The sequence below is a fragment of the Alligator sinensis genome, unplaced genomic scaffold, assembly GCF_000455745.1.
Source record: "Alligator sinensis unplaced genomic scaffold, ASM45574v1 scaffold265_1, whole genome shotgun sequence".
In the NCBI taxonomy this organism is placed as follows: domain Eukaryota; kingdom Metazoa; phylum Chordata; order Crocodylia; family Alligatoridae; genus Alligator; species Alligator sinensis.
In genome coordinates this window covers 394,727-409,076 of record NW_005842961.1, presented here as the reverse complement: position 1 = coordinate 409,076, position 14,350 = coordinate 394,727, and the positions used below count along the sequence as shown (strand labels likewise).

At 61.5% G+C, this 14,350-nt stretch overlaps 1 protein-coding gene across 1 annotated transcript in view; it reads left to right on the top strand.

Annotated features, from left to right (window-relative positions):
• The window catches only part of LRP1 (LDL receptor related protein 1), a gene marked incomplete at its 5' end in the record, with an annotated part of 92,779 nt that overhangs the window by 12,824 nt on the left and 65,605 nt on the right, over positions 1 to 14,350 (top strand). Inside the window, 4 exon segments of the mRNA XM_014526103.2 lie at positions 5,083 to 5,220; positions 7,245 to 7,364; positions 7,615 to 7,743; positions 8,080 to 8,343. Coding sequence (XP_014381589.1) covers positions 5,083 to 5,220; positions 7,245 to 7,364; positions 7,615 to 7,743; positions 8,080 to 8,343 — 651 coding nt within the window.

Sequence of the window (14,350 nt, the reverse complement as noted above, 5' to 3'; positions counted from 1 at the left end):
AGAAGGTTGGGGCATGCACCTTGTCGCGGCAGCTGCGGTGCACATATAAGCCGTCCATTTGTAACTACTTCTCTCCTGTTTAACCCAGCGCTTCTTGAACCTGCTGCACTCTAAAGCTAGCCTGGCTCCCGGGAGCCCCTGTGCTCCTGAGAAAATACAGCATCACTCCCCATGGTCTGTATTTGCCCTGGGATGGCAGGAGGAGGAAGCTGAGGTTTCTGCAAAAGCCGCTTACGTCGGGAGGAGAAAAAAAGGAAGCAACACGGGGGTTTTGGCTTCCCCAGTGCGGTGGCCAGCACTTCCCTGTTGCACATGTACGATGGGACAAAGCTGGCATGGGGGGTGCAGGAATAACTGCGGGATGGAGGAACTGGGGTGTTGCATGCACCTCTCTGGAGGCAGCTGGGGAGGGGGCCTCCTTGTTGCATGGGCAGCCCTGGTCCCCTGCAGCTTGGAGAGGAGCTGGGAGGTCTCTGAACTCCAGGGTTTGGGGTCTGAGGTTAGACATGGCCATTGTGTCTCCCCCACCCATGGGGATTTGAGTTTGGCGAAACCCTCGAAGCAGAGGCAGCTTGGAAAGGGCACACGGCCCTGGAGGTCCTTCCAGGAGGAGCCCCCTTGGAGCTCATCGTCTCTGCAGGGAGGCTGGATGCAGGCCGGGGCCGTGTCCTTGTAGCTGGAAAGGGGCAGGGGGCTCTGGGAACAGCTCAGGAACCCAGGGGGGGGAGGGGGGGCTTGGGCAGAAAGTGAAGAGGCTGAGCGAGGGAGGAGACAGGGCGTGTGTGTAAGCATGTGTGCACAGGTGAAGGCATGTGTGCGGGCTCTGGGGGTCTCTGCGGGGCTTTGCCCAGAGTGTATACATGCACGTGTGTCAGCATGGGCCTGTGTGGGCATGTGTGATGCATGGGCATGCGTGAAGGCATGTGTGGGTGTGCATGTGCAAGCAGGTGCAGGCTTGTGTGTGAGTGTGTGCATGCACGTGTGTGGGATGGAGAAACAGGAAAGGAGCCACAGCAAACAGAACCCACCTGTTCAGGAGGGTGGAGAACTTGGTCTGCGTGTGCGCTTGTGTGGCACACACGTGCCCAGAGCTGTGGGCTTGTGGGGAACGTGTGTAGACACCTGGGGAAGTTGGCCTGATCCGTGCCCCGGTGGCTGGAGTGGGTTTGGGCTCCTGGGGTCTGTGCCCGGCCCTGGCGCGGGGATGTGACTGAGGGGATTGGAAAGCACTTGTGGCGTTGTGGGAGTAGGCGTCCTGCGTGGCTTGTGCCCCCTGCCCCCAGACAGATGCCCACGGGGCCGGTCATTCCTGCCCATGCTGGATGTGGTAGAGGATGCAGGCTGGGCTCCTCACAACAGCCGTGTGTGTGTGTGAGCTCACAGCAGCTTTATTTATGTGTGCACATGGGCCCCCCCACAACAGCTTTATCTGTGTATGTATGTGTGAGAGCTCCTCACAACAGCCATGTGTGTATGTGAGAGAGCTCCTCACAGCAGCCATATCCATGTGTGCACATGTGCGCACACGTGTGAGCTCCTGACAACAGCTTTACCCATGTATGTATGTGCATCAGATCCTCACACCAGCCTTCTCTGTGTGTGCATGTACATATGTGCATGAGCACATGTGGGTGTGCGTGTGAACTCCTCACAGCAGCCTTATCCGTGTGTGCCTGCTTATGTGTGCACGGGAGCTCCCTACAACAGCTTTACTTGCACATGTATGTGCGTGAGCTCTTCATAACAGCCATGTCTGTGTGTGCGAGCTCCTTACAACAGACTTACCAGTGTGCGTATGTGTGTGCATGTGTGCTGCCCAAATCCCTTTGGCTCTGGTTTTTGAGTGTCAAATGCTGTCAGGTCACCCTGTCCTCCCCCAGCGCTAATGGTGGCTCCACTGGAGGCCTTTGGACCACGGTGCCTCATGCTGGGCGAGCTGATGCCACGGTGGCAGGGTGAGGGTGTGGGACTGCCACACTGGTTGGGGGGTGGGGAGGCATGGGGCTGCCACACTGGGCGCCCGGGATGTCTGTGATGCTGTGTGGGGCTGGGCTGCTGTCTTCTTGGCCTCAGTTTCCCCACCTGCAAAGCTGCTTGGGGTCTACTGATGGTAGGGAGCAGATGGAGCGGGTGTGTGCTGTGCACACACACATGTGCGCACTGCAAGCTGTATCACACCCCCACCCAGGCTGTGTTATACACACCCACACCCATCTCTGCCCAAGCTGTGCTACTTACACGCACACACCCTCACCCAAGCTATGTTACACGCATGCATCCACATCCGTCCCCACCCAAGCTGTATTACATACACGCATGCACGCGCGCACACACACTCCTCCCCAGGCTCTATTACACATACACCCATCCATCTGCTCAAGCTGTATTACAGAATTACAGGCACACGCCCACATACCCCGCTCAAGCTCTATTACATATACACCTCCAAGCTCTATTACAGCCCTCAGCTTTATTACACACACGCTTCCCCCCCCGAGCTGTATCACACACACAACCCCTCCAAGCTGTATTGCACATGTGCATGTACGTGTGCACACATACACACATACCTGCTCAAGCTGTATTACACATACACCCCCAAACTTTCTCCCCAGCTTCATTATACACATACACCCCCTGAGCTGCATCTCTCTCTCTCTCTCTCTCTCTCTCTCTCTCTCTCACACACACACACACACACACACACACACACACACACACACACACACACACACACACACATCTGCGCAAGCTGTATTACACATACACTCCCCCACACCCCCCAAGCTCTATTACAGTCCAAGATTTATTACAGCCTCCAGCCTCTATTACACACATCTCCTCTCTACTACACACACACACACACACACACACAGACACAGACACAGCCAGTTACACACGCATGTGCACAGCCCTTTATTATGCACACACACATCCAATTTCTATTATGCGCCCTCCATCCTGTTTATGCACACACAAGCACATACACCCCCTCTATTACACGCACACACGCATCCAACCTCTGTTACACGCATGCCACCACCAAGCTGTATTGCCGGCTCAACAAGGCTCTGTTACGCTCGCCTGCCCCCTCCTATGTTGCGTGTCTCGGCCGTTCCACGGTGCTGCCACCAGGTCGGTCCTCCCCAGCCCTGGTCGCACTGGTGCAGGCCGTGGGGGCTGGGAGCCCTGCCGCCGCCTGTGTGATGACAGCCCTGCCGGGGAGATGCTTTTGTCTCTGCCCACGTGCGCTGGGGGCCGGGAGGGGGAGGGGGTCGTGCTTGCTTGAAATGTCAGGATTTGATTTTTCTTTTAAATGTGCAAAGGAAAAGCTGCCAAGGTTTGATGGAGGGCGGGTGGGAGCTGCCGGTGCAGGGGGCTGGTTTTCAGGCCTCTTCAATTGGGCTCCCCAAATTTGAGGCAGCTGAGCTCTGCCCCTTCCCCTTCCTGAGCATCTTAGCCTGTGTGGGGGGTCTCTTCCCTCTCCCCCGCCCCTCCCGGCTCACGGCCAAATCTTTATCTGGCAAGAACCGCCACATTGGTAGTGGCCTTTTGTGGGGGGGGCCAAGCAGCTAGTCTGGGCTGAGTTTCGAGCCGAACCCAGGCGTCCTGTGCCCCCTCCCCCGCTCCAGCCAAAGCCTGGCCGGAGGGGTTGAAGGCCGGCCCCTGGAAGCAGCTGGGACCGTGGGCATCCAGCCTTGCCAATCCCGCCCGCCACAGAGGCTTTGCCCCAGCCCTTGTTCAGCCTCTCCCTGCACCTCCAGGGTTTTAGCTGCAGGCAGCAGCTTGCCGAGAAGGTCCTCAGTGCTGGGAGCGGCAGGCGGGGAAATGGGCGCAGGCAGCTCTGGAGGAAATCGGCTGGGAAACGTGCCAGGGCAGGGAGCAGCCCTGTGGGCAGGGTGGGGTGGGGTGGGGGGTGGTGGTGTCATGTGTGCAGGTACATATGTGTGCGTGCCAGCATCAGCGTTCATGTCCGCATGTGCACGTGGGTGTGTATGCGTGCCCCCCCACACCTTGCTTAGTGCTAGTCTCCCCCCTGCCAGGCTCTGCCCCTGGCCCTTTCTCTTCCTGGGTGCCTGCTGGCAGTGATCAGGGTGGGGGACCCCAGGGGGTCCTGACTCTGACACAGGTGCCCTGAGTGGCTCTGGGTGAGTCCCCTGGGGTCTTTGATCATGCCCCTGGTCCACAGGCAGGTACAGGAAGGAGCCCCGGAGTGAGCAAAAGGGGCACGTGCAGGCTGTTGAGCCCCTTCTGCTGCAGCAGCCATGCTCTCTGCCCTGCCTGTTTGCAATTCCCAGGCCTGCCCTGGGGCCCATTCTGCCCATCCCCTGGCCTGGGGGATTGCAGCTGGGCAGCCTGCCCTGCCCGGCCTTGGTCTTGTCAGAGCTCGCAAGCACAGCCAGCTGAGGCTGGGCAGAAGTCCTCCTCTCCACAAGGCAGAAACCAGAAGGCTCCTGGAGCTATGGCAGCCTCCAGCCTAGTGCTCTCCCTGGGGGAGCACTGACCTAAGCCCCTGAGAGAAGAATTAGTGCTGGATGTGGTGTGAACCTGGTGTGTCCCATGTGGTCAGCGGGCAATGCCACTGGGCCCATCTAGTGGGCCCTGGCTGCTCTGCCCCCCATGCCCTCCAAGCTGTTCCAACCCAGAGGTGGCTGCAGCCCTGAGCGGGGAACTTTGAATAGAAGTTGTTCCCTTGCATCAGCGGGTCCTGTCCTTCCTGGGGAAGCTGGAGGAGAGGGGAAACTGCCTTGGCGGTGGGGGGTGGGGCAGTGTTTGATTTGGGGATGGAAGTGAATTCCCCCTCTTCCACCTGGCTCGGGTTGTTCCCCTGATCCCAAGGATGTCTGCATGCACAGGTGCCTCGCTCTAACCTTGGGATCTGCGCGTGCACCCAGAGGCCCAGAGACAGCGGGAACTGCTTGGTGCAGCCCCTGACCCTCCATGGTCCTTATCTGGCCTGTGTGCTCCATGCCAGAGCCTGCTGTGGGGGTAGCGATGCCCTGGCTAGGAGGCAGATGCCCCCAGCCTGGGGCTCCGGGGACTGGCTTCTTGCTCAGCCCTGCTCCTGGTGATGTCTTGCAGGTCCCCAGAGCAAGGTGTCGCGGTGCCAGCCGAACGAGCACAACTGCCTGGGCACAGAGCTCTGCATTCCCATGAGCAAGCTGTGCAACAGCGCCCACGACTGCTTTGATGGCTCGGACGAGGGGCCGCACTGCCGTGGTACAGGGGCGCTGACAACAGTGGATGGGGTGGGGGGTGGGAGTGGTTCCCTGGTGACTCCCTTCAGGACAGGTCTCCAGTGCCTGGCACTAGTGCAGCCCCGTGCAAGGCCCTCTTGCCCGGGCTCAGGGAGCCTGAATCCTAGGCGAGGTCAATGCCAGCTCCTTGGGGGTGTCCTGGGGGTCCCCAGGGCTGGGCAGAGCCCTTTGCGATGCTGGGTGTCTGGGTCTGTGCTCAGCGCAGGGGCAGGAGCTCTGCCAAGGGTCCGAGCTGAGGCCAACTAGGTTGATGCACCTCAGTGGTGAGGCAGGCGGTGGGGATGAGGATCTGGGGGCCCGGCCAGCTCTGGGGCTGAGTCCTTCCAAGAGTTTTGCCTGCAGGGTTTAGGCAGGGATGGGCCGGCCAAGGCCAGTCTGGGCAAGCTGCAAGTTTGAGCCCCTGCTGGGAACCCCTCCCGCAGCTGATGCAGACAGTGCTCACCGGCCTGGCGCCATCTAGAGCTGTGGGGTGGGGGGCAGGGAAGGAAACGTCATACAGCAGCTGGGTGGGGGGGAGCTGTGGGAAGAGGGAGAAACTGGGTGGAAACCACCCAGACAGCCCAGACCCAGACAGGGTGTGGGGAAACTGAGGCACAAGGCAGGAGTGATGTGTTCGTAGGAGAGCAAGGCATGGCTCCCAGCTCTGACACCTGCACCCCTGCATGTCCCTGTCCCTGTCCCTTCGTCTCTGCCTGCCTTGCTGCCCCACTGGGCCAAAAGCCCGGCCTTCTTCTCCCAGTGATAGAGAGGCCGAGATGCCACGAAGAGGCAGGGGAGACCCCACTGCTGCTATGCAGGGTAACCTTGGTCACATGGATGCTCTGTGCCTTGGTTTCCCCTCTGCATGACCCGCCTGGGCCTTGCTCCCCTGGGGCGGGTCTCCCTTTGGGTGAAGGCATTGGCACAGAGCCTGGGCATTGCTGCCTCTGCTCACTCACCTGCTCCCTCCAAGAAATGCCTCCTGGCACAGCCGCACGGCTGGCGTGCTCCTTTCCGATCCGCCCGCAGCCCAGCCCTGCTGCCCGGGTCCCATGAGCAGAGCAGGGCATGCCGCGACCTGCCGGCGCTGGCGTTGCTCCAGCCTGTCTGATGGGAGGGCAGGGGTGGCTGGAGCTGCCCGCAGGGTTGGGGGCGTAACTCGCATCGGGGCACGCTGTGCCAGATGGGGATGGTCCGTGCTCTTTGGAGCGATGCATCCATGCCCACAAAGCTGGGAGGGAAACTGAGGCACTGAGAGTAGAAAGGACTCACTGAGCAGCTGCTGGGGACCAAGAAGCCTCTGTATCCAGAGTCCCCGACCCTCTGGAGCCCTAGCACAGAGGAGAAGCTGAGCCGGGGCCAGATCCAGGGCCAGGGTGGGGGCCGGGAGCTGCTGGGGGGGTTCTCCCCATGGTCACGCTGCTCTGGGGTGGGTTCCTGGGAGCCCAGGGGTGCCCCCAGCTGCCAACAAAGAGCCCTTTGTGGGCTGCCGGGTGCTTATGCAGTACACAAAGCCTGTCCCGGCCACAGCCAGGCCCTTTGTGTGCTAATTGGGCTGTTGGAGATGCTCCCTTCCGCTTGGGGTGTCTCCATGAGGCCACCGCCGTGGTCCAGCGGGCCCAGCCTGTTGCCACTGGGGCGTGCAGGGCTCTGGGGTGCCTGGCCCTCCACACAGCTTCCTTGCTTCTCCCTTTGCAAATTGCTGGCTCTGTGCAAATGGCCCCCACAGTCCCAAGTTCAAGCTGGGCTGGGCCCGTGGCTGAGTGGGTTTGGAAGGGGTGGAGGGCTGGCCTAGAGAGGAGGAGATAGGCAGCCAAGTTCAGTCCCTGCTGGGGGGGCAGGGGGCGGGTCACAGGAGCGATGGGAGGGCAGAGGTGTCGTATCAGGGTCCCCCAGGCCAGTCCGTTTGCCCCCCACTCACCTCAGGCTGCAGCTGGAATCCAGGGGGAGCGACTGGGGGGGCCCCTTGGTGGTGCCCATGGGTGTGACCCCGGCTTCCCCCCGCAGAGCTGCTGCCCAATTGCACAGCCCAGGGCTGCCAGCACCACTGCGTGCCCACGCTCAGCGGGCCCATCTGCTACTGCAATGGCTCCTTCCAGCTCGCTGAGGACAGGAAGAGCTGCAAAGGTGGGTGCCAGCGCCGGGGGTGGCAGGGGCTCTCTGGGGCCATGGTCTCATACCAAGCATTGCCCTTTGGTGGCCCAGGGAGCGGTTGCCTGGCAGGGTGCCTCCGCCAGTGGCTGTAGGAAGCAGCCCATGGGAGCAGGGAGCGGGGTAGACATTAGGAGCTGGGTCCAGCAGGGCTGGATGCGTGCTGGGAGGGGCAGGGGGTGGAAGCTGGCAATGCCCATCCGAGCCACCCCTCTCTGCCCTACAGACTTTGACGAGTGCATGGTGTATGGGACCTGCAGCCAGACATGCACCAACACGGAGGGTGCCTACACGTGCAGCTGTGTGGAGGGCTACCTGCTACAGCCTGACAACCGGTCCTGCAAGGCCAAGAATGGTAGGGGGCTCTCATGACCCGGGCATGTGTGAGGAGGCCCCAGTCTCCCTTGCACGTGATCTCTGTGCATGCATGTGAGGGGAACTACTGCCCCTGTCGACCCCCTTTCTTTGCTGCATGAAACCAACTCCCTTGGAGGGGGGGGGGGTCCCTCACTCCCTCTGTGGGTGCCCAGCATTGCTGGCAAAGCCCCGCGGGTCCCCTCACATCTCCCCACAGCTCAGTCTCCAGCCCCGTGGCATTGCTGCCCTCTGACCTGGGGACAGGGTGAGCATTGGCATGACGAGGGTTAGGCTGGAGGCCTTGTGGGCTGACTGGATGTGGCCCCCCCCCCAGAGCCTGTGGACCGACCCCCGGTGCTGCTCATCGCCAACTCCCAGAACGTCCTGGCCACCTTCCTGAGCGGGACGCCGGTGCCCAACATTACGCCCACCAGTGCCAAACACACCACGGCCATGGACTTCAACTACGTGGAGGATACGGTGTGCTGGGTGCACATGGGCGATGCAGCTGCCCAGACTGTCCTCAAGTGCGCCAAGATCCCCAACCTCAAGGGCTTTGTGGAGGAGCGATCCATCAACATCTCCCTCAGCCTGCACCGTAAGTGCCGATGCCGCGGCCTGGAGGGGTCGTGTCTCTCCTCGTGCCAACCCCAGTTGTCCCTGAAGGGCTACAAGGGGTCTGCTTGGATCTCCACCCCCATCCTGGGGTGGGCAGGGGTCCAGTCGTCACGGTCGATGTGATACATGGTGTGTCCTCCTGTCTGTCTGCTTGACCAGCCAATTCCCAGGGGATTCAGGCACTAGGCTCCTTTGTAGCCTGGCCTTCAGGGCATCTAATCCCCTTGGGGGTCCTTAGCAGGCCGCTGGGATTCAGGCACCTGGGGAGCAGCTGGCGGCCACCTCCCACCCGCGTCTCCACGACTGTAATGAGTCCGGCTGCAGCTGCGCCTCCCATTTGGGCTCATGGGGCCCGCGTTTGGGAGGGAGGATAGAGGCAGCAGGGAGTCTGGAGCGTGAGCACGCGTGTGTGTGGGGGGGCTGCAGGGTGCAGAGCAGAGCTGCTGAATTCAACCTCCTTTCTGTGGACTCTGGTTTCGAGCCGATTGCTGTTTCACTCTGCACCAGTGCAGAACTGGAGTGAGCCTTTAGGCCCGGTGATCGCAGGGATAGGGGTTGGTGGAGGCACTGGTCTGAGATCCAGGAGACTGAGGTTGTTCTGGCTCTGGCACTGATCGAGGGACTCGGGTCCCTCTTTCCTTTGGGAATACCAGGGTGGAACGGGTCTTCGCCCTGGCACGCGGGCAGGGAGCTGGCATCTCAGCTCAAGGCCCCAGGCAGGGGGCTGGGAGCAGGGAGATGAGAGGCTGAGCGCCCCTTTTGCCATCTCAAGAGGCAGGATCGTGGACTGAGCCCTGGCCCTGGGGATGCCTGTGGGGGAGCTCAGTCACGTCCCTGCTGAAGCATGGCCTGCATCGAGACACGCGTGGATTGGTTCTGGCCTGCAGCCTGGCGAGGGCTGGAGTTGGGCAGGGCCAGTCAAGCCTCTGCCCTTTCATGGTCCCTCATCAAGCCTCTGCCCTTTCAGCTCAGCTCATCAAGCGACTTGAAGGTCATCCAGGGGAGCCTGAGCCTGCTTCCCCTGGCTCTGCCACCGCTGCCCTGGGTGCCCTTGGGCACCTCCCTGTGCCTTGCTAAGGGGGTAGCTGTGCTGCCTGCACTAACAAGGTGCGGATGCCATGGTGACTAGGCTATGGAAGCCCCTTGGACAGGGCTGGAGCACCGTTAGCCGAGGCAGGGCCTCGCTTTCCAGCCTGGCCAGGGTCAGAGCTGCATGCTGGCGCCTCTGGGCAGTGAGTGGGGGGGTAATCCTTCCACACTCCCATCCCGATGAGGCTTTGGGGAAGGGTTATGAGCCACACCCAGCTCTTGCCTTTCCCCGCGCCTTTTAATTACGGGCGAAGGGAATCCGTCAGCAAAGCCCTGGTCGAGTCAGAACAGGAGCGGAGATGACTGTCTAATCAGAGCGACAGGGCGGCAAGGGGTGGGGAGGCTCCCTGCCAGCAGCTGTGCCCCACCCTGCTGGCTTGTCAGGCTCGTTAACATCTGTGAGATAGTCCAGGAGAGGAAGGGGGGCCCCACCCCACTTCACTCCCCCAGCCGGGGGGGACCAGAGGCTGGAAGTAAAGGGGTGTGATGGGAGTGAAGGGACATGACCAAGGTGAATCCCCCAAAGCAGTGGCAGAGGCCAGCAGCCTCAGTGTTACACAGCACTAGCTGGACGCTCAGCTTCCCCCATGTGGCCCCCTGGGTTCAGGCTTGGTCCACGTGGACCCAGTTGCCCAGCAGACCCTCCGCTGCCAACCTGGGGGGGTGTATTTGGGGCTTGCAGCTCCAGCTCCAGTGCCTGGCCTGGCCCAACTCTCTCCCTGCCCCCTCGCAGCTGGGCCAGTCCCCCCACCCAAGCCAGCTGGGACGTATGGCCTTGACTTGCTGCCCATGATTTGCTGTGCCTGCTTGGTGGTGAAGCCCCCTGGCCACATCCTCAGCCCCTCAGCTGCACAGAGAAGGTCCCCAGCTCTTACCTGGCGCTCTTCCTGTTATCCCTGCTTGGGGGTGGGAAAACTGAGGCACGGGGGGGAGCTTGTCTGGGCTCCCCATGGGCCCTGGCTCAGGGCTCTGTGCTCTCAGTTGCCCCACGTCCCCTGGTAGAGGGGACAGCACTGGGTTGGCCGTGGGGAGCCAGGTCCTGGTTTGACGCCCCATGTGATGCAGCACCGAGCACCCATAGGTGAGACGAGCAGCCCTGGGAGGTGTGTTGTGAACCACAGGGCTGCTCTGGTCCCCGAGCCGCTGACGCCCTGGTTTTCTGCACCGGCATGGGAGGCTTCTAGCGGCTGCCAGACTCTCGCCCGTAACCCACACCCGGCGCGGAGGGCATTAGAGAAGCAGACAGCCCTGTTGGAGGGAGCATCTCCCGCCTCCCCATGGATCTGGAAACTCAATTAGCGGGTCCTTTTGGTGGCATTTACCCTCGGGGCAGGAGCCAGCCTACCCCAGTGCCAGCTGCTAATGTGGTTTGCATTAGCTTGGATGGGAAATCCCAGTGCCGAAGGGCTGAGGGCTCCCGACCTCCAGCTGCCCCTGGTATGTCTGGAATGAGGAGATGTCTAGGTCCGACTCTCCAGCAAGGAGATGAACCTTGCTGTCCTCTGGGTCCAGCTGGGCACTAGAGCCCAGGGTGCTGGAGGCAGAGAATTGCTCGGGTGGGTTCCCTCCTGGCTGCAGCCCCCCAGCTTGGTCCCTGCCGCTGTTCCTGGAACATCTTCCTTCCCCGTCTGTCCTGGGATGAGCTGAGGAGCTCTGGGATGGACAGGTGGATATGGACACAGCCCTGCCAGGGCAGCACGACTGTAATGCCAGGCTGTGCCCTCGGCTGCTGTGTGGAAGCCCTCACTGGGGCTGGGGCTGTCCCTGTCTGTGCCCCGTGCACGGCTTGAGCCCTGCAACCTGCTCCTCCCAGGGGCTGATGGAGAACTCAGGCTCTCAGGGCAGTGGGTCCCTTTTCGGCTGGATGCCTGGGTTCTTCCTCCACCTCTGCTGTCAGCTGTCTGGGGGCAGATGCCCTTGGCTCACGCTGGCGCTGCCCATCTCTTCCAATGCCCTGGCACCTGGCTGAGGGCAGCGCGCAGGGGGACATTGGCATTGTTCAGGCTTCTCTCGGACTGGAGGTCACCACCAGCCCCATCTCCAGCCCCTTTCGCGGTCTGGCCAGTCTTGCCCAGATTTCTCAGGGCAGCTCTCAGCTCCCCAAGAACTGGTGGAGGGAGAGGGGGTGGGGCAGGTTCTGCCCAAATCTTGCCCCTGGGGCTGTTCATAACAACTGCCACATGATGCTGAAAGATGGGGGGTCCAGATTGAATAGAAGGGGCCCACAAAGCTCCAGAGGGGGGTCATGGGGGGGAGAAGGTGATGGGAGGGGGGGGTTGCTGCTCCAGAAACGGACTCAGGAGCACTGATTTTTTTTTTTTTCTTTTTTTCTTTCTCCTTGGCAGCCTGGATCCCAGGCAGGAGAAGCTATTTCTTTCCCTCCCCCTTTCCTCCTCTCTCGTGTATGTGCAAGTTCCAGTTCTGTTTCTAATCAGGGCCCAGCCTGGCAGGAGTCGAATGTCTGCTTGAGCTCAAGGACAGAAAGGAGGGCGGGAGCCGCCTTCCCGCAGCGCGTGTGCGGCTGCGTCCCCGCGGGCCGGCCCGGGGCCAGGTGGGGACCAGGCCCCACTGCTTGGCCCCGCTAGCCTGGAAGTGAGACAGGGCACAGGGGCTGGACCCCTCGGGGTTGCTTTGGCGTGTGGGGACTAGCTTCCCTGCAGTGCTCTGCCACTGGCTGCTTGCTTGGCCTTGGGCATGTCCTTGGGAAGGGGCCTTGGGAGACTGAGCCTCTTGGTTCTTGCGTGGGGGGACGGGTGGGGGGTGGTGAGCATAGCGCAGACTCCAGGGTGCACGGAGGCCAGATAAGCCCCTTCAATTGGGGCTGACCAAGCATCTCGCCTTTTCCCCGCCCTGGGGGTGGATATTTCCAGAGTAGCCTAGGGGATTTAGGTACCTGCTTCCTATCCTGTCAGGCCCCTAAGTCCCACCAGCTGCCCAGTCAAGACCCCAGCCTGATTTCTCCCAAGCCCCAGCCACGTGGTGGGGGCTCGGCGCGGTGGCAGTCGGCTGGGAGCGGGAGCCACTGCCTGCAGAGACCTGGGGACCGCAGGGAGCTGAGACCTGACGTTAGAGCTGCCATGGCCTGGGCCAACCCTGGGTCCGTCGTGCCCAGTCTCCTGTGTCACTCGGAGCTGGCTCTGACCGAGGGGTGCCCACAAAACAGGCCCCGCGGCCGTATGGGTGGAGAGCTGCATGGCGTTGCCCCATGCGGTGGCCGGCTCCGCATTGCTTTCTGCCGGTGCCGGAGGGGGAGCAAGCACTCCCCCTCCAGCCCCAGGACCCCCTGTGCCTTCCCTGCCACCCCGCTCCTGTCCGTGCCCGGTTGAGCCCCGCTCTTGCGCCTGCACGTGGGGCTAATCCCTAAGCCCCTGGGTGCCGCAAGGCGGCTCAGCCGGGCTCCCGCTGGCACGTGCTCCTTCCACAATGCGCCCGTTTGTTCAGGGCCGGGGCTGCCAGGGGCTTTGCAGTGCCCGGGAACAAGCTGCTCCCGGGTTTTTGTGTCACTTGGCTTATCCACAGGCCGGTTTGGGAGAGTGGCTAATCCTGGACACCCTCTGCCTGCCAGCACCGCCCCCCCACCCCGGGCTCCCTGTCACTTCCCGGCTGGGGTTATAGACATTCTGCGTGGGTCTAAAACTGGATGGCTTGAATGTTGGGGCCTGGGGCAGGGCCACCTCGGTCCTGGTCCTTCCATCTGCCGGTACCCGTTTCCCCGGGAATGCCCCAGGGGGTATGTGAGGGGCTCAGGTTCATGGGGGGCAAACTGGAGGCCTCTGCAGTGAGAACGGGGTTGGAAAGATGTGTGAGTAACAGCCTCTCCTGGCACCGATGCATTGCCAAAGTTAAATCCCCAGCTCCCGGAGTCACATGATGAGCGAGAACCTCCATTTCCCGGGTTTGGAGGGGAAGCCAGGGCCACATGACTGGGCCCGTCCAGCTGGGGCCATTGTCAAACCAGTCTCCTGATTTGATTTTATTTATTTTTTAATTATGGATTTATTTATTGTTTCACTCCCCTCCCCAGTGCCTGCCGCCTCCTTTTTGTTTAAAATTTTGCAGCCCGGCTCCCGGCTTGCGCAGAGCTGGGCTTGGCAAAAGCCCCGCGTGTCCCAGCGACCGCGGCTCTCGCCCTGGCCCGCCGCTGTCGCTTGGCCCCGGGGTTTTGTTTTGCTCTTTAAGTCGATCGAATTTAAAGAGGCTTCCAAAGAATTTTCCGCCGAGAAAGGAGGTCGGGGGGTATCAGCAAATCTGTAGCCACAGTAACCAGCCGGGGGAGAGTGCCGGGGCCTGGTTTTCAGAGGGGCCCGTTGTTGGCTCTGCGGGCCGGCTTCCAGGCTGGGGTGGGGGAAGAGCTGCCAAAATTCTCCCTTTCCCCCGCCTCTGTGGGCTGTTTTGCTTTCTGTTTAAAATGCCCAGTCCCCCCAGTGCTGGCGGTGGGGTGGGGACAGACCCTCAGGACATCTGATCTGCCTTTAAACCCGGGCAATCTGGGCATTATTAAAATACCTTCCTAGGCTGCATCTCTTGAAATGAGCCTGTCCCGCAGGGCACGTCTTCTGCTTCATCCCCGTTGCGACTAATAACCCGTCCCAGTGCCAAGAAGCAGAAGTGCTGCAGGGTTCCGGGCCAGTTGATTTCAGAGGGATATCGGCCGAAAGGCTGCCCGCACTTTGCGTGGAAAGCGGTGGCTTTTCCTGGCTGCCAAAAATACCTCCCTCCCAACCCCCAGAGCCTCTTGCACCCTTCTGCGTTCAGGGCAGACGGGTGCAGAATTGCAGCCATGGCCTCCGCTCCCCGCCGTGGCTCTCCCAGCCCTGCAGCTGGTTTGGTAACAGATCTCGCCCCCTGAATCTGTGCCCTGAGCACAGAGGGAGCAGCTGGGTCATGCCAGCAGTGCC